The 14,162-nt window shown below is 38.5% G+C and overlaps 1 protein-coding gene across 1 annotated transcript in view; it reads right to left on the minus strand.

Annotated features, from left to right (window-relative positions):
• Nucleotides 1-7,806: 7,806 nt before the first annotated feature.
• The window catches only part of kif18a (kinesin family member 18A), a 33,104-nt gene continuing 26,748 nt past the window's right edge, over nucleotides 7,807-14,162 (minus strand). The window contains exons 15-18 of the mRNA XM_004067126.4: nucleotides 9,837-10,206; nucleotides 8,587-8,682; nucleotides 8,395-8,492; nucleotides 7,807-8,314 (exon numbers count right to left, since the gene is read on the minus strand). Coding sequence (XP_004067174.1) covers nucleotides 8,181-8,314; nucleotides 8,395-8,492; nucleotides 8,587-8,682; nucleotides 9,837-10,206 — 698 coding nt within the window. The 3' untranslated portion in view covers nucleotides 7,807-8,180. The remainder of the gene's footprint in view (nucleotides 8,315-8,394; nucleotides 8,493-8,586; nucleotides 8,683-9,836; nucleotides 10,207-14,162) is intronic.

The following is a 14,162-nucleotide window of genomic DNA, read 5'->3' on the forward strand; positions in this document are numbered from 1 at the left end:
ATTGTTGGCTGTGGTGTCTGTCATCTTTCTTCTGACAACAGCCCATAGATTTTCTGTTGGGTTCGGGTCAGTGGAATTTGATTGCCAATTAAGCACAGTGGCAGCATGGCCATACAAGCAGCTTTTGAAGTCATTGACAGTGTGGGCAGGTGCCAAGCACTGCTTGAAAAGGAAAACAGCATCTACATAAAGTGTGTTAGGAAAAGTTAGCATGAAATGCTCTGAAATTATCTGGAAGATGGCGACATTGACTGTGGACTTCAGAAAACACAGTGGACCAAACATGGCTCCCTAAATCCCTACTGAGTACAAAGTTCTCATTGGACTGTAAGCTTTGTGGATTTGTGCCTCTCCACTCTTCCTCCAGACTCTGGGACCTTGATGTTTCATTTAAAATAAGGACTGTGGACCATTTAGCAAAAATCCAGCACTTTTTCTCTTTAGCACAGGTTGTATCATTGTCTCTGGTTAAGGACAGGCTTGACATGAGGAACGCAACATTTGTAGCTCATGTCTGGTATTTGTCTGTTTGGCTCTTGATGACTTCAGCCTCAGCCTACTCTTTGTGATGCTCCACCAAGTTCTTGAATAGTTTTTGCTTTCCATACCTCTCAAAGGTGCAGTCCTCTGTTGCTGGTGAACTTTTTCCTTCAACACTTTCCCCTTCAACTCCACGTCTGCTAATATTTTCAGATACAGAACTCTGTGAACAACCATCTGGTTCAGCAAAGACCTTCCTGGATTGCCCTCCTTGTGAAGGGTGTGGATGACTGCCTAAAGTCTTCCCCATGATTGTGTAGCTCACTGATTCACACCGAGGGACCATTTTAGTCTGAGTCTCAGAAAAACCTATATCTGTGTTTTGATGTAATTAGCTGAAAAGGGTGTGACATCATAGGTTTTCAGCATTTATTTTTCAATGTAGCTGTTTGCTTTGTCGAATTCTAAGACAAATTTGCTTGGAGGAAAACATCTAGTGCCTCTTAACGCTAAATATTCTCAGGATTAGACAATTAGTTTTCTTGTGTCTCATGATTAATCGTGTCAGAAAGCTGCACTAAAAGCATAAGTACTCTCTGTACTCGGAGTGAAATGAAACAAATGCAAAGGGGAAAACATTTTTTCTGCTACACCTGCAGCTGTTACCTGAACCAGGTGTCTTGCACCAATGAAAAGAAGCAGATTGAGGTGGACAGGAAAAAAGCTGGATCAGACTCCACCTGACAGGAAACCAATAATCAAAGTAGAGTTTCAGCACGGATAATTTTCCTCCTTTCAGCACTTTAGGAGCCAGTTGTAGATGCAGTGGAGCTCCTAATTTTTTTCTCCTGTTGTGGACCTGCAGTATGAGTCGGTTCATTTTGAGACAAGCTTCCATATTTTGGCTCTAAGTAAACTAGACAAGCCTCTGACTGTTTATGAGAACTGGACAGAGTGACCCCTCCCTCCTCGTGTTCCAAACAGGAAGTACCTGCTGGCTCCAAGAAGCCAAAATCCTTCAACTGAGAAATAAACAGCAATTACTCAGTCATTATATTTGTCAGAATAACCATTTTTGCTCTGATGCTTTTTTAACGTGTTCCTGCTCATCCTGTTTTGTTTTCTTCTTGATAGTTTTTCTGCACAAGTTCTTAAAGTTATAAACTGACCAATAAGATGCATCAATAAATGTAGGCGGGTTCACATCAATTGTTCAAAATGTTTGACAGATTTCGTGTAGTCTGCTCTCAAGTGGAATGGGTAGGGGTGGAGGTGTGGGGGGCAAGGGGGGCAACTGCCCCCCCCAGGGCTAAAAGCTTTGCTCCCCCAGTATTAGAGTCAAAATTAGTAAAAATATTGACAAATATTTAGAACTAATCAATACGAGTGTCTTTATGCATTACATAAATAACAAACTCAAGACTTTCCAACGAAATCTAAAACCCCTTAAATTGGTTGTTTTGCCCCCGTACTTTGTATGTGGACCCATTTGGGCTTTCAAGAATTTCTAAATATTTTTTTTTTTTAGCTACTGCTTCACATTAATAATAGCATCTCTGCTAAAATTACTTCTGTTTTAATATCAATACAAATAAAAAAAACTGTTTGAAAGAGGTATTTTTGATCCTTTCTCTTGTAATGGCTTTCCACTCAGCTGTTCTCATTTGCCACCCTTATGAAGTCTTTCGCCCCCCCTCCTGCCCCCCCCCCCCCCATATAAAATGTTCGAGCTTGTCCACTGGGTAGAGGTGTAGACTTCCAACAAGCTTACTCCTGATTGGTGAGAGTGGTTGCAAAACAAATGATGACTCAAACAAATTCAAAACAATCACTACTTCCTGATGTCATCTGGCTCCAACATGACGTCCGTATAGCAAAAGAATAAAAATAAAAAGGCGACTGAATTGACTTTATTTCATTGGAGCCAGGTAGAAGCCATTTTCATAGGGTGGCGCCTCACTTGCTCCAGTTCTCAAATACTCATATACTCTTGGGGTTTCCAAAGATGTGTATGTTTAAAAGGCTCATGGAAATCTCTTGTAACTGTTAGCAACTGACCAAACATCTGTCTTCATAATTTTTCTTTTAAAATTTGCTTCACGTAAAAAACAAGCAAACTAAAGTTGCGCAAATACGATTGTAGAGTGACAGTACTCAAAGAAAGTTGGAAAAGGGGTTGCATTGACTGCCTTGAAAACAGTGGCTAACAAAGTGTGCAGCCCAATCAATGAAAAAAAAAATCACAGATGACATATTGCCAAATTGCAAAATCACTCCTAACTATTTTTTTAAGCCACACGCACAATTGTTTCTATTTGTAGATTTTATTTTTTTGCCACATCAATGCTCCATGTGCAGGAGATGTAAATACTGGTAATGCTAGTTTCTTTAATATAGCATAATAATGAGTTTTTTCTTATGAGAAATACTTAATGGTTGATCTGTTTATACACTGCAATCAAGGATGGAAAACATGTGGAAACTCGGTGTAAGGACGCTTGTTGCACATTGCCTGTTCGGAGAATCAGGGAGGAATTAAGACAGCAGAGTCTGGCAAAGCGCTACTCAGAACCAGAAGAGGAAAAAAAAAGCCTTCTTAAGCAACTGAAACCTCTAGCTGTCTGATTAAATGCTACTTGGAAGCTGCACAGACTGGGTCTGTGTAACACAATCTTTTGACACGGTGCTGCAACAGGGACTCTGCAACTTGGAAAACATTGTGACAAAGCAAGTGGCTGTCTCAATCTGGTGTAAAAATACTGTTGGGTTTGGTCATATCATGCATGCAGGTGGGATAAAAAAATCAAAAGTTGTATGAATCTGTGGATGCCTTGTTAAAACAAGTGAGGTCAAAGGGCTAAAGTGGGCGTGGCTATGTTTTGGCAGTTGCCTCGTGGAGTAGGAAATTCTAATTTTGGTTCAAATTGAAAGAAAAATAGTTTTTTCCTCGCCTCACAACTTCATAACTTAATAAAAAAAAAGTAACTTGGTGAAAAATAAGAGAGAAATGAAGCATTGGATGATTTAATGAAAACCTGCCACTAACTGGAAGCGGTTTTAATGAGCATGTACTGTAAGGCAACAGCAGGATTTAACCTGTTCCTGACAAATGCTGCAATGAGGAGATATTTGCCATTTTAATAAACAAAAGTGTGATAAATCTGGAGCTTTAATTTGATGTGAATGGATGAGTTTTAGAGGCGCTGCCATCACATACCAAGCACACAGCAAACACATGCCCACAGAGGGATTAATCCACATTGTGTGCACCATACAATCAAATAAAACTGACCGGGTTCTTAGTTTCCCTCTGCAGTCAGGGGGATGAGACTTTAAGTCAGCAAAATACTTCAGTAGACTCTGCAGATTGTGAAATGTTTATTTGCAAGGGTACCTGCACCATACAGCTCTTTCTCCAGAGGATGAGTCATCAGCAGACTACATGCGCTACATTTAAGGTGGACTTTGGATAAGCTCCTGAAGGAAAATGTAGAGGGGTAGAGAACACTGCTGAGCCATCACAGATGTACTGATTTTCTGTCACATTGTTTCACAACAGGAGACCCTACCTGGTAAAGGAAACTGTAAATCTCTCCCATCCCTCTATGATTAGGGCTGCACAAGGTCCTGTCAACAGTCAGCTGCGTGTTGATAAAGCGAGCCAGGTATTTGCTGCCACATCTGTTTCCACAGCATTTGCTTGCCCAGTATAAAATGTTAACATAAAATATTTTTCAAATACTGAAAACTGAGACATATAGCTACTTTTGACATTAAAAGCAGCCATTTTTCCTGCAGAAACAAACAACTTTTTGTCACATTTAACTAGTAACATATGGAAAAAAAAACAGGTTTGTTGTTATTTTAGACAGTAAATGTGGTAAACTCCAGCAAGTCTAAATGCTGATTAAAACATGGTTAAGAAAACCTTTGAAATAAAGATATATTAGCTAGTCCTTTACAGATTTAATCCCATATTTTTTTTTTTACAAATAATCAGATTATTATTTTGTACTGTTAAAAAAAGTGTAAAAACAAAAGATCAGTAATCCAAAAGATCTAAAAAAAATACCTTTTTGCACAAATTGAACCAAATAATGATTTTGCTTACTATTTGAATTCAAAAGTGTGAGCTTCAAAAGGCTTACCTTCTCCAGAATCACTGCTTTCTCTGGTGAGCTTTCTCGATTACAGTGAAAAATGCAGCTAATCTTCCTGTTTTTATAGTTATTGGATCTATTCTTTTACTCTCAGCAGTGGGATTTACTTGACTCAAATGTCTGGGGCGTAAACAAAAACCCTCATGGCCCTGTTTTACATGCCAAACCAGGGTGGATCCCTTCTATTTCCATAAACCTCTTTAATATTTGCATTGAGCACCATGGGACAGGATGAACACCAGAAGCAACTCAAAAAGTCTGCTTTTTTCTTGTTATGCTCTCCTTTTTTTCCCTTTGGTGTCTGAGCAGAACTTATTGTCTTGTTCTGCATGCATGTTCACCGCAGCGTGAGACATGGAAACCTGTGAGCTCACCTCAAACATTATCTTGTGTCATACACATATTGCAGGCTAATAGAGCTCAACGAGAAGCCAGAAAAGGACATTAGTAGTAAAAGGACATGGAGTGCTGGAGGTGAGCTCCCCACAAGTTGCTCCACTCTGACATACTGCTTTAAGATATCGGTTCATCTAATTAGACAGGGGGATGAAAAGTTCACAGCGGTGACGTGTGACATTGTGAGAGTCAGGAACATTGTAGGAGAGATCATACGGTGAGCTTCTGCGTGTATTCAGTTTTGTTCAGTGGAAATCTACAGACAAAAATAGTGTATTTAATTTTTTTTAAACAATCAGTTTCCATTTGGTTTGTCAGTTAGAATATAAAATTTTGATGTAGTGCACCAAAGTTTGGTGTGTGATGACATGTAAGAATACAAATATGGTTGCTAAGTCTTTCTTTTGAGAAGCCTCGCCTGCTGTCTGTGCATAGAGGTTCAGAGGTTAGGAAACAGGAGCAAACAGTAAGATAATAATAATTTAATTCTCTAACACATGCACCTGTCACACAGGACAGAAATAAGACAGATGCATGGAGTTAACATCATGGCAATCAATCAGAAACCAATTCTTCTGACTTGGGGGGGTGAAGTGCTGTTGGAGTCTTCGTGATCTTTGCTTAACAATACAAAAATAGAGTAAACAACTTTGTGACGCATTTGCACAGGGGTGTGTATTTTTTTTTTAAACTAACAAATGACAACGCATGGAATGAACTGTCTCTCAGAGAAGCAAGATAAAACAATGGGTCCAACATGATCTTAGATTCTACCTGCAGTTGCTAGGCAACACCCACCTCCAACTTCTCAATCTGTCCCATTGGTCAGCAGGAAAAACGCACAACGCGCCCCATTGGATGAGAGAAAGTTAATAAACTTTAGCCAAGGCCTGCCTCCCCGTGTGCGCACACACTCCCTCCCTCTCTCTCTCACACACACACACACAATGAAGAGATTCTTGTGAATGAGAGCATGAGAGGGTGTCAGTGCTTGCGCAGTACAGTGCTGATATATGCATTGAGCTCCTGAGCTAAAAATAAAGATCACACTGAACGCTGTGCCACTGAAAGTTGCAAGACAGAATTCAAAGTGACAAGTCGAGTTCTCTTCAGACAGAGCAATGAGGTCCCACCCTCATAAAAGATCCAGGAGGTATTTTTGACTGTTTTTTTTTTTTTTTTTGCATGCGTCTAGAACTCTAATGACAACTTGTTCCCAGCGACTCTCTCTACCTTTGAGGTATTTCGGGCCTAAAGTGCAGCCCAGAATGATGGGCCCAAAAATATTTCTTGAAAAAGCTGTTTAGGAGAGGCATTCAGCAGCAGCTCGGTCCTAATTATTTGAGGAACCAACACAGCATCTTTAGTGACCTCAAGTAACTCTGTGCTGTAATCCTTTTGTGAATGGAAGATATATTTTATTACATTATTATTGTTTTTTGTTTTATTTTCTGTTTTCTTTAATCTATGCATTTCATCATTTCTGTAATGAGTTTGATAAATCTGTATAAATTATTTATTGCTTTGACTACAATGCTTGAAATAAATCCATTTTTCTTTTAAGCATTTCATCTTACCATTTCACCTTCTGAGCTGTACACTATTTCTCCTTCATTGTCATTTAATATACTAATAGAAGTTGGAAAATATGGTATAGTTTAGGAGATGATAATGCATTATTTGGATTTTTCACACAAACTTCCAACATTAATATAAAAGTATAAAGGACAGGAATAACTATCAATGTGCTACCTTGGTTCAAGTTATGTTTTCTCAGAAAATGGTCAATAATTGAAGGGTGCTCCAAATGTTAGGCAAAAAATTATTGATCATTTTGGGTACGTAGTTGTCAGTACATACTTCAAAACCATGTATTAGCCAATAACATTTGATGTCACCCAGATGATTTTGAGTGGCAAACATGTAACCTAAATTTGGTCGGCCATATTGAAAATGTACTCTGCCCAGTGCAACAGTGTTGTGGAAGTGGGACAAAGTAAAATGAGGGTTTTGCCAGGTCCAGACACCTGCTAACAAGAAAATAACATCCCGATTGTGCACTAATGAAAGCTCTGATAAAACAGGACAGCTTTTTAAATTTAGAAAATAAAAAAAATAAAAAATCACCTTTATCATTGTCTAAAGTTGTTTTATTTCCGTTTCGGGTCAGTGGAATGCTAAAATTGACAGAGTTTTGCTATTTTAACAATTTTACAGTTTAAGATGTTGGACTTTAGAGGTTTGATCACAGAAAAAAAAAAAATCAAAAATATCTGAAATTGCTAAAGAAATTTCATTTTTGCACATTGTTGTATTTCTTAAACACTTCTTTATCATTGTTAAAGAAGGGTTTAGGAAATACAACAATGTGCAAAAATGAAAGTAAATGCTAAACATGAATAGATCTAAGATTTTTAATGTGCAAACTTTCACAAGATTTTCAATTTGTATTTACCAATCATCAGATCCAGTAGATCATCAATATAATAACAAATGCACAAATCTGAGCGATTGAAAAGTACATTTACAATTACTCAGCAGACGTGACGATTAGTAATATCTCACTTCAGTGTTCTTTGGCTTTTATATTTACCACCTCCCCTGAACCTATCGGACGACACTTATTAGATGATGGAACACAGTGTAACTCGCACTAAATGGTGAAAAAAAGCCCCCATGCACAAAGAATTCAAAGGGGCACAAAAGCAGACTGAACATATTTAAAAAGGCATTGGTTTATGTGGAAAAAAACAAACAAAAAAACACAGACTTACTTGGCTAGAAGCAGTTTATTATGTAGGATCTATATCTCCATGTTAATAACTGTACAGGGTATAAAAAGAAGAAACGAGCAGATGGACCAGCTCAGAGCACAGCAGTGTGTTAGCTGCCTGTAGAAACATGGTCGACTAAAATACAACATATATAACACAGACCATTCTTAGGACATTTACTGCTTTATTATGAGGTTGTATGTACAGGGGTGTTATAAAATCAAGTAAAATTTCAGTGCAGAAACATTAAAATAACAACGTAAAGCCAAATGTCATCTTTATTCCATTTGCAGTGAACGACTGCTTTCTAGGTTTCTACTTTGAAAAGATGAACGTGACGATGAAAGGAGAAAAAAAAACGAGTGCTGCTTCACATCCGCTTGGTCAGCCTTTTAAGCTGCTGGGAGGTTTTATAGAAGAGGGGTCTAGACTTTGGAGGTTCCAGAAGGTTGAGGTTTCCTTCAGAAATGCTCCTCACCACTCTGCGAGATCTGTTCTCTGAACCTGGAGGATGGACATTGTACACGATACACGTTAAAAAACGCCTCACTTGTCAATGTGCGACTTTGTTTTTTGCTGCTTACCTGCACAACGGCTCACTCTGAGAGGCCTCTGGGTGGCACAGGGGTCTTTTTTTATCCGCTTCGGAGCGGAAAGACCCTGAGCTAACTCTTCTCCGAGACTGTAGGAGTAAGAAAACTAAGTTTCTCATCTTCTATCAAGAATACTCATTAAAATAACTATTACTGTTACAATTATCACAAGAGGTTTATTACCGGTTAAATTTCCGTTTTCCTTGTGCTGCAGATGTCATGGTCATGTAGGTGGGTTTGGCTCGTCTCACATCTTGCAAAGGTGGGATTTGCTGCAGACTGAGCAAAAGTTTGTGTTATTGTGACATATTTGGACAGCCTTACCAGAGAGAAAATAAATACTTTTTTTTCCCCAAAAGACTTTATAAAAAAAAAAAAGATCTGCTAAAGCTTTCTCTGAAAATGGATGCATCCTATTACATATATACTGATGTTTGAACTTGGCTGTGAAACTTTTGGTGCACTGACTTAAGAAAATTAAGAACTATAAAAACAGAAATATTTCACTTAAGAGTTTAAAGACCCACTCCAAGGAAATTTTTGTATGTTCTTGTTGCATTTCTATGATGATGGAGGACAAATATTAAGAAAATTAAGATCAAATTGCATTTCTGTCTTTATTAGAAAATACGATAGGCGGGCCACAAGCTTCCTAATCCGCTCTGCAACGGGGGGTTGCTCCACACCAACAGTCCTGCCCACAATTCAGATGTGAATTTCTAATGAACAACTGGCGTTCTTCAGAAACTATGTCATAGAAAACCACTGTTTTTTTAAACATTTTGGCTAAAAACAGCATCTTCATAATTAAGGAGACCACTGGGAAGGATTTTAAAATAGATCAAAACATGGTTGAAGTGGGTTTTTAAACTCTTGCTTCCTTTATCTCCCCACAACAATACATAAGAGGAGCCGCAATTACTGTCAACTAAGCAGTTTTAATGGTTAAGGTTAAAGTCAAAAACATAAAACAGCAACAACAACATCAAAAAAAAACCTTAATCCTGAAATTTCTGACAGAAAGAGTGCTAGGAAAAGACATCCCTCCTCACTGGTTTCAACCAAGTAGACAAGAACTTTTTCCCAACTAGGCCACTTTAAATTTGCACTTTCCAATGCTGCTAGAACGCCGGCGGTCAATGTTAGCAAACCAATTAGTGTTCTGTGATCATATCCCACAGAGAGCTGCAAAATTTGCAGTAATTGGTTCATTCTTTCAATACAAATTGTGGGGGGAACTGGCAGAACTGAAAAGACTGAGACAGTCAAGCACAACACACAAAGCAAGTTATTGCATCAGATGTAAAACTTTTTCACGTTAACAGCCATGGAAATTCAAGACTTTTCAAGACCGTGCAGAAACCCTATGTTTGGAAAAAGTTGATCTGATATTAACTTTAAAGGTAAAAATAGAAAGAGATTTACTGTCTCACCTTTTAGAAGTCACCGGATTCCCTTCAGCGGCTCTTGGAAGGTCCCATGTTTGTCCACAGATTGTGGACTTGGGTGCTTGAAGTGGACTACTGCAGTTTATTGTAATGGTTACATTGCTTGCAGCTTCATCGTGCTCTGGAATTTCGAAGGTTTTATTTGGGTCCATGTAGCTGTGGGAGCTCGAGGGCTGGGCGGGAACTGTTTTTGGAACGGGCTCTGGAGTGCACTGAAGAGGGAACATGTCGTCCTCTAACGACTGGGACTCGGCGGCGCTCCGCGGGCTCTGTGGAGGGAGCAGTGCAGACAGATTCCTCCTGATGGGCATTCGGGGAGGTCGGTCCTGAGTCGGATCTGGGACTTTTCCCATCTCTAGAAAAATTAAGAAAAAAAGTAGCAGAGTTGAACCTCAATAGAAATTTACATAAAAAGTTAATAAACCCATTTTTAATGATTTCATTTGATTTTTATGCTGGTTGTGAGGTTGTGTCAGCCATACTAAATCATCATCTTTATTCAAAACAATATAAAAGCTTAATTTGAAAGGATGCCAGCCATATTTCATGTTAGAGGACCATTGAGGCTTTGAAAGTTTTCAACAGCCTTCATTGGAGACAGTTGAATGGTTAATTATTTAATTAAAAAATAATTTATAAGCTTCTTATCAAAAACTAAATATTAGGACAGTGCAGATGAGACTGAAATTGGACAGCAAACAGAAAGCAAATTTCCCCGTGCGCCCACTTCCTGAGCTCTGCATTTACTTTCTGTCACAATGTGTATATAGTGTTTGTTGCTATAGCTATCAGGTGTTAAGGACTTTCCGTTCCAAATGTCATGGGATGTGTTACCATGGTGTTTGTTAACAGGATGAGCATTGAGTCTGTAACTAAAAAAATAAAGATAAAAACATGTTTACAATAAGCAGTAAAGTCTAAGCCAGTACAGTAAAAACTGACAAAGGACACAGCTCTACTCATAAGTTTGTTGGCCCGATCCTAATTGTTGCGTCAACTACATAACACAACGTGGGAGTAATGGAGCAACACAGTACATCGACAAATATACTGAAAAACATCCAGAACAAATCAAAACCTGCTGTGGAACTAATCTAAAATTTGGGGGTATTTCTTCTTTTTGTTTCGTAATGAAGCAAAGAACTGTTATTTAAGTCCAAGCAATAAGAAATTTAAACATGGCATGAGGCAGCATCATGCTTGATAGTCATGGCACTTGCCCAAAAAAAGTGAAAGTCATAGGTGGATTTAAGAAAAATCCTTTTCAAAAACTTTCTTTATATTTCTGGGATGTATAAAAGGAGTTTTTGATTGGGAAGCACATTCAACTATTTATAGAAAAAGCAGCAGTGGATGCAGTTTATTTTTTCTAGACAGAAACAAATGAGGTTTTATTTGCTGGACAGCTCTGTAAACAAAAATCTCTGAACAAAATGTTTGACATGTTGGAAACTGCATTTTAATTTAGGAAGGGCTTCAACTGGCCAGACGTTTGTTGAAAGGAATCAGAGTGTTGAGTCTGAGTTTGGAATAAAGAACAAAAGCAAAGCTCCACAATGAATGAAAAGTTGTGGGAAATTTTACATTGTTTAAATACCAAAGATTTGTACCAAAGTTAAATGGTTCTTATTACTCAAACTGCCCTAAAATACAACAAAAGCCCTGTTTTGATGACAGTGTACAGGTGTAACTTAAATGCTAGTGGTCATCAAGACTGTGAAAATGTGTAATGATATGTAAATGAAAATTCGTTATGACACTGTTGCGTCTCACCACTACATCGACGCTAACCGTTGTGTGTTGTATAACTTTTCACTATAACCTGTTGCCCACAACATGCTTGTAGAAAAAAAATTGCATGAACATTTTTGCTCTAGAAAATTCGCCAGGCAGTGTACGACTTGGCTATCTGATGCTAGCCACCTGTGTACCTCGTACGAGTTTGCCAACTTTTTCCCGCAGACAGCCCATATCTAGCTGTAATGGGAGTTCTGATGCACTCTGATGCTAAACAGTTGAGACTAGCATGATGTAGGCTCTGGAAACTCAATCCTTCTAGGCAATAAGAAGCTTTTACAGCAGTCAAAGGTCTGGCCAGACCACAAAATACATAAGTAAGAGCATTTAAATGTACAAAACATGATATTAAAGAGAAGGGACACAATTATTTTACTGTTAGACAAATCCAAAGGACCATGTTCCATCCTAACATCAAGAAAAGGTTTGACACCCCCACTAAGTGTTGGTAATATTCCTAAATCTTAAAAGGCAAACCAAATGAAATCATTTATGTTATGCACACTCACACTAATTCCAAGAAACAATTCAGTCACCATTTCACACACTGCATGTTGTTAGGCGGTAAGAGGAAGCCGGGGTATCAAGAGAATGCTACACATGCCAGGAGAGAGCATTGGGAGAGGGCCCTGGTGGGCCCTTGTTGCCATTACTCAACAGTGCTAACCACAACACACAAATGAAATAAGAAAAAAGGGCAAAAAATTAGAGGGAGTGGATGGACTGATCCCCAGTGCAATGAAAAAAATAAAGGATTAGTAACATCAGAGAAGCAAAAGGCTTTCAGATATTACCACTTTCTATTTAGATGTTGAACATTCTTAGGGAACATGCAACCATTTTATGTAATTATTTTAATTACATAAATTAAAAAACAGTTCTGGATGGATTCAATGAAATTAGATTTTCCATTTTAACCGAGATTTGAAAAGAATGAATGGTTGTATTTGGTGTTTTAATCTAAAACGAGCATAAAATGTTTACAGGATGATTCCCGGGGTCTATAAAAAAAGTTAAAGTGCTGCTGAACTTGTAGATCTGGCGTTGGAGAGAAAGATTAAATCATAGTTTCTGCATCACATTAGGAGCATCGTACTCATGGCATTTCCTGCAGAGGTGTGGTGTGTGTGTGTGTGTGTGTGTGGGGGGGGGGGGTAGAGAGAATGCTAAAAGAAGAAAAATGCCAGCACATAAAGGAAGTGAGAACATAAAACGCAAAGGTGAATGACTGATTTATACATTTCCCTAAATATCAAATGCAATATTTAGCAAATATGAGTCAGAGCTCAGACACGGCCTTATGTGAGGAAACCGTGATAAATAGCTCTTTCCTGCAGTTGTCCCCAGCAATAGTTCCTTCAATCACATATTTTTGGCTAGTGGGGGATTAATACATGCATGAGTTGCTATTTCTGGGGGAAGCTGCACTGAATTAGGGTCGCCTGGTTGCTGCTGCCGGTTTTTTATAGTACGCCTTTTCTGGTTGGTGGAGCAAAGGAGTTTACGTCTGTTGACGTTGTTCCCCTGCCCTGCTGTGGAGCTGCATTTTCATGAATGAAGCTCAGGAGGGATTGGGAAGGATATGGGCGAGACAGACAGAGGCAAACATCTGAGGGTAGGAGGGGAGGACGGTGGGTGGAATGGAGGAAAAGACAAACTAACGTGTCTAAAGCAAAAGAGACAAATAAAATCTAGGGAGGAGAGGCAGATGGGCTTTATATAAACTGAATAGCTACCATTCCTTATCTCTCTGGTAGATGGAGGGGAATACTTTAAAATTTCAACCTATTAATAGAAGTCTGAGGATTTGACATGATACATAAAATTTTAATCAGGGAATTTTCTGTTTTGCATATTTTATGTTTTTTTGTTTTGTTTTAATATTCAATCCACAAAGTGTTCTTTTAAAACCCACAAATATGACTAAAATGGTTGAAACTTGATTGGTTTTGCAGGCTGCAGGGTGGAGCCATTTCTCTGCATGCTGCAGTCAGTGCCACAAAGAGCCGAGGAAGTACAGAGGCTCTGACAAACAACATCAGAGGAGTTAGTAAGTGATTAATACAGATGCTTTTCAGAAAGGCTATTTTTAGTGCGATATTTTCTGAAAACTGGCTTTGGATGAACGATACCAGACACGTCAGACTAGCTGCTCTGTACTCAAATCAGGATGAACATACTGCAAGTTTTAAACACATCTGTTACTATAAATAGCAATCTAAAAGGGTAGAGAGAGCAAAAATGTGGCAGATAAGATAAGGGTAACTGAATGACAAGTCAATCCATCTATCATATTTACCAGAGTATACTTCGTGTTTTGTTTTATTTCATAGTTTGGCCAGGGCTTCGACTTATACTCAGGTGCAACATATTTATTATTTTTTTTTCAAACAGAAATAGGCTCATATAGGCTATTCATTATTTTCCCACTAACAACTGCTTAACCGTTAGCGTTTTTTCCTCGCTAACATCGTAGATGTCTATAATCAGCATTTGCTACTGACGGCAACGCAA

This window comes from Oryzias latipes, chromosome 3 (genome assembly GCF_053564925.1).
Source record: "Oryzias latipes strain Hd-rR chromosome 3, Olatipes_Hd-rR_3.1".
Classification (NCBI taxonomy): Eukaryota; Metazoa; Chordata; class Actinopteri; order Beloniformes; family Adrianichthyidae; genus Oryzias; species Oryzias latipes.